This window comes from Pseudophryne corroboree, chromosome 4 (assembly GCF_028390025.1).
Source record: "Pseudophryne corroboree isolate aPseCor3 chromosome 4, aPseCor3.hap2, whole genome shotgun sequence".
Taxonomy (NCBI): Eukaryota; Metazoa; Chordata; class Amphibia; order Anura; family Myobatrachidae; genus Pseudophryne; species Pseudophryne corroboree.
The window spans coordinates 933,281,924-933,297,024 of NC_086447.1; the positions used below are offsets into that span (position 1 = coordinate 933,281,924).

Consider the following 15,101-nt stretch of genomic DNA (forward strand, 5'->3'; position numbering starts at 1 on the left):
ACTAGAGTGAAAGTACCAAAACATCAGCCAGAAAGCATAGGAGCTGAGAAGTGGTCTGTGGTCACCACCTGCAGAACAACTCCTTTATTGGGGGTGTCTTGCTAATTGCCTATAATTTCCACCTGTTGTCTATTCCATTTGCACAACAGCATGTGAAATTGATTGGCAATCAGTGTTGCTTCCTAAGTGGACAGTTTAATTTCACAGAAGTGTGATTGACTTGGAGTTACATTGTGTTGTTTAAGTGTTCCCTTTATTTTATTGAGCAGTGTATATTAAGTGGGAAGTCCAGGTACGTAGAAAGCATTTTGTCCCTCCTGGAATGAGACATATTGGGAGGTATGCACAATTTAATAAAAATCCCCCACCTTCCATCGGCGCCTCCCTGTCGTAAGTACCCCGGGCACCCCCAAGGATTAATCCTGGAGAGAGGGGTGCAGTGGGTAATAGGGAGAGGGGCACACTGGGTATTGGGGAAGGGAGGCGCAGTAGATATCTGGGAATGGGGGGTGCAGTGGGTGTTGGGGAGAGAGGGGTGCTGTATTGGGGAGAGAGGGGTGCACTATTGGAGAGAGAGGGGTGTAGTGGGTATTGGGGAGAGAGGGGTGCAGTTGGTATTGGGGAGAGAGGGGTGCAGTATTGGGGAAAGAGGGGTGCAGAATTGGGGAGAGAAGGGTGCAGTAAGTACTGGGAATGGGGGGTGCAGTGGGTATTGGGGAGAGAGGGGTGAAGTGGGTATTAGGGAGAGTGGGGTTTTGGGGTGTGAAGTGGGTATTGGGGAGAGAGGGGTACAGCGGGTATTGGGGAGAGAGGGGTGCAGCGGGTATTGGGAAGAGAGGGGTACAGTGGGTATTGGGGAGAGAAGAATACAGCGGATATTGGGGAGAGAGGGGTGCAGCGGGTATTGGGAAGAGAGGGGTACAGTGGGTATTGGGGAGAGAGTGGTGCAATGGGTATTGGGGAGAGAGGGGTGCAGTGTCTGGAAATGGGGGGTGCAGTGGGTATTGGGGAGAGAGGGGTGCAGTAAGTGTCTGGAACTGGGGTGTGCAGTGGGTATTGGGGAGAGGTGTGCAGTATTGGAGAGAGAGGGGTGCAGTGGGTATTGGGGAGAGAGGGGTGCAGTATTGGGGAGAGAAGGGTGCAGTGGGTATTGGGTGGAGAGAGGGATGCAGTGGGTATTAGGGAGAGAGGGGTGCAGTGGGTATTAGGGGACAGTATTGGGGAGAGAGGGTGCAGTATTGGGGAGAAAGGGGTGCAGTAGATATCTGGGAATGGGGGGTGCAGTATTGGGGAGAGAGGGTTGCAGCGGGTATTGGGGAGAGATGGGTGCAGTAGGTATTGGGGGGTGCAGTGGGTATTGGGTGGAGAGAGGGGTGCAGTGGGTATTGGGGTGGGTGCAGTGGGTATTGGGGAGAGAGGGGTGCAGTATTGTGGAGAGAGGGGTGCAGTGGGTATTGGGGGCAGTATTGGGGAGAGAAGGGTGCAGTAGATATGTGGGAATGGGGGGTGCAGTATTTGAGAGAGAGGGGTGCAGTGGGTATTGGGGGGCAGTATTGGGGAGAGAGGGGTGCAGTAGATATGTGGGAATGGGGGGTGCAGTATTGGGGAGAGAGGGGGCAGTGGGTATAGGGGATGTAGTGGGTATTGGGGGGGGGGGGGGGGTGCAGTGGGTATTGGGAATGGGGGAGTGCAGCCGGCGTGTATCCCGGAGCGTTGCCATGGTGATAGCGGCCTCAGCAGCTGGAGTGACGGGGGAGGCCCGACCTGGAGTGACGCCGCCTCCCAGCGCTGGATCCAGGAGGATTCCCGGCCACCTCCCCCTTCCCTCCGCGGCCCGGGACATGCTGCGCCCCGGGGGGAGCTCCGCCCGGCTGCCCGGTGTGCAGGGACGGGAGAGCGGACTCTGATACACGGATCCCGGGATCTCCCCAGACCGCCAGCCCGGGGATTGAAGGGAGGAGGCCGGAGGCCGCAGCGGACATGGCCGGGAACTGCAGCAGCTTCAGCCCGGGCACCGGGGAGATCATCCAGCTGAACGTAGGGGGGACCAGGTGCTGTATCATCCCCGGGGGAGGGGTCCCCATTTTCTACCCTGTCACCTTCTGCTGTGTCTTCCCCTGTGCTACCCTGTCTCCCCCTGCTGTGTCTCCCCCTGTGCTACCCTGTCTCCCCCTGTGCTACCCTGTCACCCCATGCTGTGTCTCCCCCTGTGCTACCCTGTCTCCCCCTGTGCTGCCCTGTCACCCCATGCTGTGTCTCCCCCTGTGCTACCCTGTCTCCCCCTGTGCTACCTGTCACCCCATGCTGTGTCTCCCCCTGTGCTACCCTGTCTCCCCCTGTGCTACCCTGTCTCCCCCTGTGCTACCCTGTCACCCCATGCTGTGTCTCCCACTGTGCTACCCTGTCTCCCCCTGCGCTACCCTGTCTCCCCCTGCTGTCTCCCCCTGTGCTACCCTGTCACCCCCTGCTGTGTCTTCCACTGTGTTACCCTGTCCCCCCTCACTGTCTCCCACTGTGCTACCTTGTCTCCCATATAGTACTGTGCTACCCTGTCACCCCCTCACTGTCTCCCACTGTGTTACCCTGTCACCCATATATTACTGTCTCCCAACTGTACTACCCTGTCTCCCCCTCACTGTCACCGCCTGTGCTGCCCTGTCACCCCCTGTGTCTCACTGTCTCCCCCTGTGTTACCCCCTCGCTATCAGCCCGTATCACACTGTCTCCCCCTGTGTTACCCCCTCACTATTACCCCCTGTGCTACACGGTCTCCCCCTGTGCTACACGGTCTCCCATATCGTAGTACTGTCTTCCACTGTACTACCCTGCCTCCCCCTGTGTTACCCTGTCCCCCCACACTGTCTCCCCCTGTGTTACCCCCTCGCTATCAGCCCGTGTCACACTGTCTCCCCCTGTGTTACCCCCTCACTATTACCCCCTGTGCTACACGGTCTCCCATATCGTAGTACTGTCTCCCACTGTACTACCCTGCCTCCCCCTGTGTTACCCTGTCCCCCCACACTGTCTCCCCCTGTGTTACCCCCTCGCTATCAGCCCGTGTCACACTGTCTCCCCCTGTGTTACCCCCTCACTATTACCCCCTGTGCTACACGGTCTCCCATATCGTAGTACTGTCTCCCACTGTACTACCCTGCCTCCCCCTGTGTTACCCTGTCCCCCCCTCACTGTCACCCCCTGTGTTACCTTGTCTCCCACTGTGCTGCCCTGTCACACTCTGTCCCCCTGTGTTACCCCCTCACTATTACCCCCTGTGTCACACTGTCTCCCCCTGTGTAACCCGGTCACCCCCTGTGTCACACTGTCTCCCATATATTAGTCTCCTGTGCGACGCTGTCACCTCCTGTATCATGCTGTGGGAGAGATGTATCAAATCTTGGAGAGAGATAAACTACCAACCAATCATCTCCTGTCATTTTTCAAACACAGCCTGTAACATGGCAGGTAGGAGCTGATTGGTTGGTACTTTGGTACGATTGGTTGGTACTTTGGGGGTCATTCCGACCTGATCGCACGCTGATGTTTTTCGCAGCGCAGCAATCGGGTCACTACTGTGTATGCACCGCAATGCGCAGGCACGTCATAAAGGTACAAAGCGGATCGTTGATGAGCGATGGATTTAACGAAGAATCCATTCGCACAGCCGAACGCAAGGTGACTGACAGGAGGAAGGCGTTTGTGGGTGTCAACTGACCGTTTTCTGGGAGTGTTTGGGAAAACGTAGGCGTGTCCAAGCGTTTGCAGGGCGGGTGTCTGACGTAAATTCCGGGACCGGACAGGCTGAAGTGATCGCAGCGGCTGAGTAAGTTTTGAGCTACTCAGAAACTGCAAAAAACTTTTTTGTACCACTCGGCTGTACAAGCGTTCGCACACTTGCAAAGCGGAAATACACTAACCCTATAGGCGGCGACTATCTGATCGCAGCGCTGTAAAAAGTAGCTAGCGAGCGATCAACTCGGAATTACCCCCTTTATCTCTCTGTAAGGTATGAAACATATCACACTGTCTCCCCCGTATTATATGGTGGCAGGACAAAGGACACTGAATCGTCATACGCAATGTTGTGTCTTATGAAGGGCGATATACAGTGTTTGTAAGTATGTATAGCACTGCTGACTGCGGCACGACCAGTCTGTAGCCACTTACTGCACACACAGTATGGGTACATAGTATAATGCTACTCAGCGACATGACATACGGCACTGCTGCTGTGTGCGTTACAATTATCCTTTATGATTTTGAGGTCATACGAGTTTTCTATCGGCCGTTCCCATTTACATAACGTTTGATTGCTGGTGTTTGGAAGGGTGTATCCGAGATCATGTGCGGAAATATTCTGGAATGTTTTCAAATAATTCAGATGATTCACATGTTTCTCATTCTTTCATAGTACACTGGCTATATCTGATTAATATATACAGGACTAGTTATAAAACCACTGGTACCTGTGTAGGATTGGCCGGCGGTGCATATGTGCTACCTCACTAATTGGGATAGTCGGTCAGGTTGTACTTTAGTCCGTGCCAACGACAGTCAGTCCGCTTCTTCACAGGGGGTTGTGGAAGCCATTGATCATCCGCGGCTTCGGCCAGTAGCTATAAATTAGCAATAGAAATAAATGTTATACAAGCGTGGCTAAGCTTTTATTCCGTCACAGCGGCCGATGATCAGCGATGGTGAGAACGCCTTAGTAAATCTGCCCCATAGCTGCTGCCTCACACGAAAGCTGCACACGTATGCTTTGGAATGCTCTGTGCTGCTGTGAATATTTTTATGGTCTGATTGGCCACCGGTCACTACATCCCCGCACACTTCAAAACTTGAGGTTCAGGGCAAAAAAATAAAATAAAAAATGACTGCATTTGCTATGTCCCTACTCATACGCATTAAGGAAGTAGAGGAGAAAAGTGTATACCTGCCCCAGATCCCACGTGTACACCACAAATCCCTTCCCCACGCTATCCCGCCCATCCCTCACCTGCCCCAGATCCCACGTGTACCCCACAAATCCCTTCCCCACGTTATCCCACCCATCCCTTACCTGCCCCAGATCCCACGTGTACACCACAAATCCCTTCCCCACGCTATCCCGCCCATCCCTCACCTGCCCCAGATCCCACGTGTACCCCACAAATCCCTTCCCCACGTTATCCCACCCATCCCTTACCTGCCCCAGATCCCACGTGTACACCACAAATCCCTTCCCCACGTTATCCCGCCCATCCCTCACCTGCCCCAGAACTCATGTGTACACCACAAATCCCTTCCCCACGTTATCCCGCCCATCCTTCACCAGCCCCAGATCCCACGTGTACCCCACAAATCCCTTCCCCACGTTATCCCACCCATCCCTTACCTGCCCCAGATCCCACGTGTACACCACAAATCCCTTCCCCACGTTATCCCACCCATCCCTCACCTGCCCCAGATCCCGCGTGTACACCACAGATCCCTTCCCCACGTTATCCCGCCCATCCCTCACATGCCCCAGATCCCACGTGTACACCATAAATCCCTTCCCCACGTTATCCCGCCCATCCCTCACCTGCCCCAGATCCCACGTGTACACCATAAATCCCTTCCCCACGCTATCCCGCCCATCCCTCATCTGCCCCATATCCCACGTGTACACCATAAATCCCTTCCCCACGCTATCACGCCCATCCCTCATCTGCCCCATATCCCATGTGTACACCACAAATCCCTTCCCCACGCTATCCTGTCCTTCCCTCACCTGCCCCAGATCCCACGTGTACACCATAAATCCCACGTTATCCTGCCCATCCCTCACCTGCCCCAGATCCCATGTATACGGCACAAATCCCTTACCCACGCTATCCGCCCATCCCTCACCTGCCCCAGATCCCACGTGTACACCACAAATCCCACGTTATCCTGCCCATCCCTCACCTGCCCCAGATCCCATGTATACGGCACAAATCCCTTACCCACGCTATCCGCCCATCCCTCACCTGCCCCAGATCCCACGTGTACACCACAAATCCCTTCCCCACGCTATCCCGCCCATCCCTTACCTGCTCCAGATCCCACGTGTACACCACAAATCCCTTCCCCATGCTATCCCGCTCATCCCTTACCTGCCCAGATCCCATGTATACACCACAAATCCCTTCCCCACGCTATCCCGCCCATCCCTCACCTGCCCCATATCCCACGTGTACCCCACAAATCCCTTCCCCACGCTATCCCGCCCATCCCTCACCTGCCCCATATCCCACGTGTACCCCACAAATCCCTTCCCCACGCTATCCCGCCCATCCCTTACCTGCCCAGATCCCATGTGTACACCACAAATCCCTTCCCCACGCTATCCGCCCATCCCTCACATGCCCCCGATCCCATGTGTACACCACGAATCCCTTCCCCACGCTATCCCGCCCATCCCTTACCTGCCCAGATCCCATGTGTACACCACAAATCCCTTCCCCTCGCTATCCGCCCATCCCTCACATGCCCCCGATCCCACGTGTACACCACAAATCCCTTCCCCACGTTATCCCGCCCATCCCTTACCTGCCCAGATCCCACGTGTACACCACGAATCTCTTCCCCACGCTATCCCGCCCATCCCTTACCTGCCCCAGATCCCACGTGTACACCACAAATCCCTTCCCCACGCTATCCGCCCATCCCTCACATGCCCCCGATCCCATGTGTACACCACGAATCTCTTCCCCACGCTATCCCGCCCATCCCTTACCTACCCCAGATCCCACGTGTAAACCACAAATCCCTTCATCACCTCTGATTAACAATCAATGACCACTGAGTAATCCTACCCTGTCAAAGTATCGCACCTGCCTTGTCGGTCAGTCAGGATGAAGGCTCAGAGAGCTGTTAGGGTGGCGCCTGTTGCCCGCCCGTGGGCGGTTAGGGTGGCGCCTGTTGCCCGCCCGTGGGCTGTTAGGGTGGCGCCTGTTGCCCGTCCGTGGGCTGTTAGGCTGACGCCTGTTGCCCGTCCGTGGGCTGTTAGGGTGGCGCCTGTTGGCCGTCCGTGGGCTGTTAGGGTGGCGCCTGTTGGCCGCCCGTGGGCTGTTAGGCTGACGCCTGTTGGCCGCCCGTGGGCTGTTAGGCTGACGCCTGTTGGCCGCCCGTGGGCTGTTAGGCTGACGCCTGTTGGCTGCCCGTGGGCTGTTAGGGTGGCGCCTGTTGGCCGCCCGTGGGCTGTTAGGGTGGCGCCTGTTGGCCGCCCGTGGGCTGTTAGGCCGCCCATGCTTTAGAATCCGCTCCGCATAAGATGCACATACTACTGCTTGATGCTGCAATGATATATCTTCCTGTTTCCTGCATACAGTATATGTAACGTTTATCTGTTTCCCCCCAGGTTCAGTACATCCAAACAAACGCTCATGTGGATTCCAGACTCCTTTTTCTCTAGGTCAGTAATGCTATTGCTGCCGCATACAATGCTAAACCCCATTCACTAATCAGCCTTAGAGGATTGCTCTCCAGCTTACTATTCTTTGGAAATTATAATGAACTTGTCCTGGAAAAGCAAACCCTAAAATCTGCCGACGCCTATATCGCCCCAATGCAGTCTGTCATTGCTGCGTGCACCTCCATAGACTGCGGCAGAAATCTGCTGTGTGAGACACATCCGCACATATCACGGGTAATTGAATAGCCTCACAGTGTCATTCAGTAGGCATAAATGTCTCTGCACTGCAGTTACTGGTAGTGTTGGGTCAGGCCATACTAATTGCTAGGTCCTAGACAGACAAGACTGTCTTAGAACCTACCCCCATTATCTAGGTAACTTACAGTAGGTGCATCAGCAGCCAGAATTACTGGAAAATTAGCATTACACAGCGTACGTAGGGGGAACTACTATTCACAGAAATGACTAATTGTAAACAAACCACGTAATTGTCTTTCTTTGCGTATAATGAAATCATTTGTTTTTCAGCCTCTTAAGTGGGAGAATTTCAACACTCCGCGATGAAACTGGAGCAGTGAGTAATATTTCTCCGTTACCTCCTGAGTATTGTATGTCTCCGTAATAGGATAATTCTGCTAGGATGACCCCAGGCTGCGTTGTCCGGTCCTCACACAAAGCGCATGTTAGCCGGCAGGACGAAGCGTTCCGCACTGTAGCGCAGATCAATGCAACATGTAAAGGTGAACTAGACCCCCAAATATATTACAACCTGTTTCTCTGACGTCCTAGTGGATGCTGGGACTTCCGTAAGGACCATGGGGAATAGCGGCTCCGCAGGAGACTGGGCACAAAAAGTAAAAGCTTTAGACTAGCTGGTGTGCACTGGCTCCTCCCCCTATGACCCTCCTCCAAGCCTCAGTTAGATTTTTGTGCCCGAACGAGAAGGGTGCATGCTAGGTGGCTCTCCTGAGCTGCTTAGAAGTAAAAGTTTAAATAGGTTTTTTTATTTTCAGTGAGTCCTGCTGGCAACAGACTCACTGCATCGTGGGACTAAGGGGAGAAGAAGCGAACTCACCTGCGTGCAGAGTGGATTGGGCTTCTTGGCTACTGGACATTAGCTCCAGAGGGACGATCACAGGTTCAGCCTGGATGGGTCCCGGAGCCGCGCCGCCGGCCCCCTTACAGAGCCAGAAGAGCGAAGAGGTCCGGAGAAATCGGCGGCAGAAGACGTTCCTGTCTTCAGATAAGGTAGCGCACAGCACTGCAGCTGTGCGCCATTGCTCTCAGCACACTTCACACTCCGGTCACTGAGGGTGCAGGGCGCTGGGGGGGAGCGCCCTGAGATGCAATATAAACATGTTTAAACCTTATATGGCTAAAGAAATACATCACATATAGCTCCTGGGCTATATGGATGCATTTCACCCCTGCCAGTTTTCCTAAAAAAAGCGGGAGAAAAGGCCGCCGTGAAGGGGGCGGAGCCTATCTCCTCAGCACACAAGCGCCATTTTCCCTCACAGTTCCGCTGGAAGGAAGGCTCCCAGACTCTCCCCTGCAGTCCTGCTACAGAATCAGGGTAAAACAAGAGAGGGGGGACACTATTGGCAGCTAATATAAAACAGCAGCTATAAAGGGAGTAACACTTACATAAGGTTATCCCTGTATATATATATAGCGCTCTGGTGTGTGCTGGCAAACTCTCCCTCTGTCTCCCCAAAGGGCTCGTGGGGTCCTGTCCTCCTTCAGAGCATTCCCTGTGTGTGTGCTGGGTGTCGGTACGATTGTGTCGACATGTATGAGGAGGAAAATGATGTGGAAGCAGAGCAATTGCCTGTGTTAGTGATGTCACCCCCTAGGGAGTCGACACCTGACTGGATGGTCGTATTTAAAGAATTACGTGACAGTGTCAGCACTTTGCAAAAAACTGTTGACGACATGAGACAGCCGGGAAATCAATTAGTGCCTGTTCAGGCGTCTCAGACACCGTCGGGGGCGCTAAAACGCCCGTTACCTCAGATGGTCGACACAGACCCAGACACGGATACTGAATCCAGTGTCGACGGTGAGGAGACAAACGTAATGTCCAGTAGGGCCACACGTTACATGATCACGGCAATGAAGGAGGCATTGAATATTTCTGACACTACAAGTACCACAAAAAAGGGTATTATGTGGGGTGTGAAAAAACTACCAGTAGTTTTTCCTGAATCAGATGAATTAAATGAGGTGTGTGATAAAGCGTGGTTTTCCCCCGATAAAAAACTGCTGATTTCTAATAAATTATTGGCACTATACCCTTTCCCGCCAGAGGTTAGGGCGCGTTGGGAAACACCCCCTAGGGTAGATAAGGCGCTCACACGCTTATCAAAACAAGTGGCGTTACCGTCTCCCGATACGGCCGCCCTTAAGGAACCAGCTGATAGAAGGCTGGAAAATATCCTAAAAGGTATATACACACATACTGGTGTTATACTGCGACCAGCAATCGCCTCAGCCTGGATGTGCAGTGCTGGAGTGGCTTGGTCGGATTCCCTGACTGAAAATATTGATACCCTGGATAGGGACAGTATATTATTAACTATAGAGCATTTAAAGGATGCATTACTATATATGCGAGATGCACAGAGGGATATTTGCACCCTGGCATCTAGAGTGAGTGCGATGTCCATTTCTGCCAGAAGAGCGTTATGGACGCGACAGTGGTCAGGTGATGCGGATTCCAAACGACATATGGAAGTATTGCCGTATAAAGGGGAGGAGTTATTTGGGGTCGGTCTATCGGACCTGGTGGCCACAGCAACGGCTGGAAAATCCACCTTTTTACCCCAGGTCACCTCTCAGCAGAAAAAGACACCGGCTTTTCAAACTCAGTCCTTTCGTTCCCATAAGGGCAAGCGGGCAAAAGGCCACTCATTTCTGCCCCGGGGCAGAGGAAGGGGAAAAAGACTGCACCAGGCAGCCTCTTCCCAGGAGCAGAAGCCCTCCCCCGCTTCTGCCAAGTCTTCAGCATGACGCTGGGGCCTTACAAGCGGACTCAGGCACGGTGGGGGGCCGTCTCAAGAATTTCAGCGCGCAGTGGGCTCACTCGCAAGTGGACCCCTGGATCCTGCAGGTAGTATCACAGGGGTACAAATTGGAATTTGAGACGTCTCCCCCTCGCCGGTTCCTGAAGTCTGCTCTACCAACGTCTCCCTCCGACAGGGAGGCGGTAGTGGAAGCTATTCACAAGCTGTATTCCCAGCAGGTGATAATCAAGGTACCCCTCCTACAACAGGGAAAGGGGTATTATTCCACGCTGTTTGTGGTACCGAAGCCGGACGGCTCGGTGAGACCAATTTTAAATCTAAAATCCTTGAACACTTACATAAAAAGGCTCAAATTCAAGATGGAGTCACTCAGAGCAGTGATAGCGAACCTGGAAGAAGGGGACTATATGGTGTCTCTGGACATCAAAGATGCTTATCTCCATGTCCCAATCTACCCTTCTCACCAAGGGTACCTCAGGTTTGTGGTACAAAACTGTCATTATCAGTTTCAGACGCTGCCGTTTGAATTGTCCACGGCACCACGGGTCTTTACCAAGGTAATGGCCGAAATGATGATTCTTCTTCGAAGAAAAGGCGTCTTAATTATCCCTTACTTGGACAATCTCCTGATAAGGGCAAGGTCCAGGGAACAGTTAGAGATCGGAGTAGCACTATCTCAGGTAGTGCTGCGTCAGCACGGGTGGATCCTAAATATCCCAAAATCACAGCTGATTCCAACAACACGTCTACTGTTCCTGGGGATGATTCTGGACACAGTCCAGAAAAAGGTGTTTCTCCCGGAGGAGAAGGCCAGGGAGTTATCCGAGCTAGTCAGGAAACTCCTAAAACCAGGCCAAGTGTCAGTGCATCAATGCACGAGAGTCCTGGGAAAAATGGTGGCTTCTTACGAAGCGATTCCATTCGGAAGATTCCATGCAAGAACTTTTCAGTGGGATCTGCTGGACAAATGGTCCGGATCGCATCTTCAGATGCATCAGCGGATAACCCTATCTCCAAGGACAAGGGTGTCTCTCCTGTGGTGGTTACAGAGTGCTCATCTTCTAGAGGGCCGCAGATTCGGCATTCAGGATTGGATGCTGGTGACCACCGATGCCAGCCTGAGAGGCTGGGGAGCAGTCACACAGGGAAGAAATTTCCAGGGCTTGTGGTCAAGCATGGAAACGTCTCTTCACATAAATATCCTGGAAGTAAGGGCCATTTACAATGCCCTAAGTCAAGCAAGGCCTCTGCTTCAGGGTCAGTCGGTATTGATCCAATCGGACAACATCACGGCAGTCGCCCACGTCAACAGACAGGGCGGCACAAGAAGCAGGAGGGCAATGGCAGAAGCTGCAAGGATTCTTCGCTGGGCGGAAAATCATGTGGTGGCACTGTCAGCAGTGTTCATTCCGGGAGTGGACAACTGGGAAGCAGACTTCCTCAGCAGACACGACCTCCACCCGGGGGAGTGGGGACTTCACCCAGAAGTCTTTCAAGTGATTGTAAACCGTTGGGAAAAACCAAAGGTGGACATGATGGCGTCCCGTCTCAACAAAAAACTGGACAGATATTGCGCCAGGTCAAGGGACCCTCAGGCAATAGCGGTGGACGCTCTGGTAACACCGTGGGTGTACCAGTCGGTGTATGTGTTCCCTCCTCTGCCTCTCATTCCAAAAGTACTGAGAATCATAAGAAGGAGAGGAGTGAAGACTATACTCGTGGCTCCGGATTGGCCAAGAAGAACTTGGTACCCGGAACTGCAAGAGATGCTCACGGAGGACCCGTGGCCTCTACCTCTAAGAAAGGACCTGCTCCAGCAGGGACCTTGTCTGTTCCAAGACTAACCGCGGCTGCGTTTGACGGCATGGCGGTTGAACGCCGGATCCTGATGGAAAAAGGCATTCCAGATGAAGTCATCCCTACCCTGATCAAATCCAGGAAGGATGTAACTGCGAAACATTATCACCGCATTTGGCGAAAATATGTTTCCTGGTGTGAGGCTAAGAAGGCCCCCACAGAGGAATTTCAACTGGGTCGTTTCCTGCATTTCCTGCAAGCAGGACTGTCTATGGGCCTAAAATTAGGATCCATTAAGGTTCAAATTTCGGCCCTGTCGATCTTCTTCCAGAAAGAACTGGCTTCATTGCCTGAAGTTCAGACGTTTGTCAAGGGGGTACTGCATATACAACCTCCTTTTGTGCCACCAGTGGCACCTTGGGATCTCAATGTAGTTTTAGGGTTCCTAAAATCACATTGGTTTGAACCACTCACCACTGTGGAATTAAAATATCTCACATGGAAGGTGGTCATGCTGTTAGCTCTGGCGTCAGCCAGGCGTGTCTCAGAAATGGCGGCTTTGTCATATAAAAGCCCTTACCTAATTTTTCATTCAGACAGGGCAGAATTGAGGACTCGTCCTCAATTTCTCCCTAAGGTGGTTTCAGCGTTTCACATGAACCAACCTATTGTGGTGCCTGCGGCTACTAGGGACTTGGAGGACTCCAAGTTGTTGGACGTAGTCAGGGCCCTGAAAATATATGTTTCCAGGACGGCTGGAGTCAGAAAATCTGACTCGCTGTTTATCCTGTATGCACCCAACAAGCTGGGTGCTCCTGCTTCTAAGCAGACGATTGCTCGTTGGATTTGTAGTACAATTCAACTTGCACATTCTGTGGCAGGACTGCCACAGCCAAAATCTGTTAAAGCCCATTCCACAAGAAAAGTGGGCTCATCTTGGGCGGCTGCCCGAGGGGTCTCGGCCTTACAACTTTGCCGAGCAGCTACTTGGTCAGGGGCAAACACGTTTGCAAAATTTTACAAATTCGATACCCTGGCTGAGGAGGACCTGGAGTTCTCTCATTCGGTGCTGCAGAGTCATCTGCACTCTCCCGCCCGTTTGGGAGCTTTGGTATAATCCCCATGGTCCTTACGGAAGTCCCAGCATCCACTAGGACGTCAGAGAAAATAAGAATTTACTTACCGATAATTCTATTTCTCGTAGTCCGTAGTGGATGCTGGGCGCCCATCCCAAGTGCGGATTGTCTGCAATACTTGAATATAGTTATTGTTACAAAAAAATCGGGTTGTTTATTGTTGTGAGCCATCTTTTCAGAGGCTCCTACGTTTATCATACTGTTAACTGGGTTCAGATCACAGGTTGTACAGTGTGATTGGTGTGGCTGGTATGAGTCTTACCCGGGATTCAAAATCCTTCCTTATTATGTACGCTCGTCCGGGCACAGTATCCTAACTGAGGCTTGGAGGAGGGTCATAGGGGGAGGAGCCAGTGCACACCAGCTAGTCTAAAGCTTTTACTTTTTGTGCCCAGTCTCCTGCGGAGCCGCTATTCCCCATGGTCCTTACGGAAGTCCCAGCATCCACTACGGACTACGAGAAATAGAATTATCGGTAAGTAAATTCTTATTTTTTCCGCTATTGTATGAGAAAATATGCAGATTACTAATTGGATTGTTATTACGTTATATGGCTTCGTGGAACGTTTCGTAAGAAGTTTATAACATACACCTAGAACAGTGATTTGCCTCTTCTTGGGGCAAACAACCCCCTGAGGTACACACGTGTTTCTCTAACGTCCTAAGTGGATGCTGGGACTCCGTAAGGACCATGGGGAATAGCGGCTCCGCAGGAGACTGGGCACAACTAAAAGAAAGCTTTAGACTACTGGTGTGCACTGGCTCCTCCCACTATGACCCTCCTCCAGACTTCAGTTAGATTCTTGTGCCCGGCTGAGCTGGATGCACACTAGGGGCTCTCCTGAGCTCCTAGAAAGAAAGTATATTTAGGTTTTTTATTTTACAGTGAGATCTGCTGGCAACAGACTCACTGCAGCGAGGGACTAAGGGGAGAAGAAGCGAACCTACCTAACAGGTGGTAGTTTGGGCTTCTTAGGCTACTGGACACCATTAGCTCCAGAGGGATCGACCGCAGGACCTGACCTTGGTGTTCGTTCCCGGAGCCGCGCCGCCGGGCCCCTTACAGAGCCAGAAGCAAGAAGTGTTCCGGAAAATCGGCGGCAGAAGACTTCAGTCTTCAACAAGGTAGCGCACAGCACTGCAGCTGTGCGCCATTGTTCCTCATGCACACCTCACACTCCGGTCACTGATGGGTGCAGGGCGCTGGGGGCGCCCTGAGGGAAATATAAGACACCTTGGTTGGCAAATCTACACCATATATAGTCAGGAAGGCTATATAGGTGTAAAAATACCCCTGCCAGAATTCCAGAAAAAGCGGGAGAAGTCAGCCGGAAAAGGGGCGGGGCCATCTCCCTCAGCACACTGGCGCCATTTTTCCCTCACAGCTCCGCTGGAAGGACGCTCCCTGGCTCTCCCCTGCAGTGTACAAGCTACAGAAGGGTAAAAAAGAGAGGGGGGGCACTAAATTTAGGCGCAGTATATATTATATAAGCAGCTATAAGGGAAAAACACTCATTTATAGTGAGATCCCTGTGTTATATAGCGCTCTGGTGTGTGCTGGCATACTCTCTCTCTGTCTCCCCAAAGGGCTTTGTGGGGTCCTGTCCTCTGTCAGAGCATTCCCTGTGTGTATGCAGTGTGTCGGTACGGCTGTGTCGACATGGTTGATGAGGAGGCTTATGTGGAGGCGGAGCAGATGCCGATAAATGTGATGTCACCCCCTGC

At 52.7% G+C, this 15,101-nt stretch overlaps 1 protein-coding gene across 1 annotated transcript in view; it reads left to right on the forward strand.

Moving 5' to 3' along the window:
- The first annotated feature begins 1,731 nt into the window (after positions 1 to 1,731).
- The window catches only part of KCTD3 (potassium channel tetramerization domain containing 3), a 134,578-nt gene continuing 121,208 nt past the window's right edge, over positions 1,732 to 15,101 (forward strand). Inside the window, exons 1-3 of the mRNA XM_063919098.1 lie at positions 1,732 to 2,051; positions 7,364 to 7,417; positions 7,946 to 7,991. Coding sequence (XP_063775168.1) covers positions 1,981 to 2,051; positions 7,364 to 7,417; positions 7,946 to 7,991 — 171 coding nt within the window. The 5' untranslated portion in view covers positions 1,732 to 1,980. The remainder of the gene's footprint in view (positions 2,052 to 7,363; positions 7,418 to 7,945; positions 7,992 to 15,101) is intronic.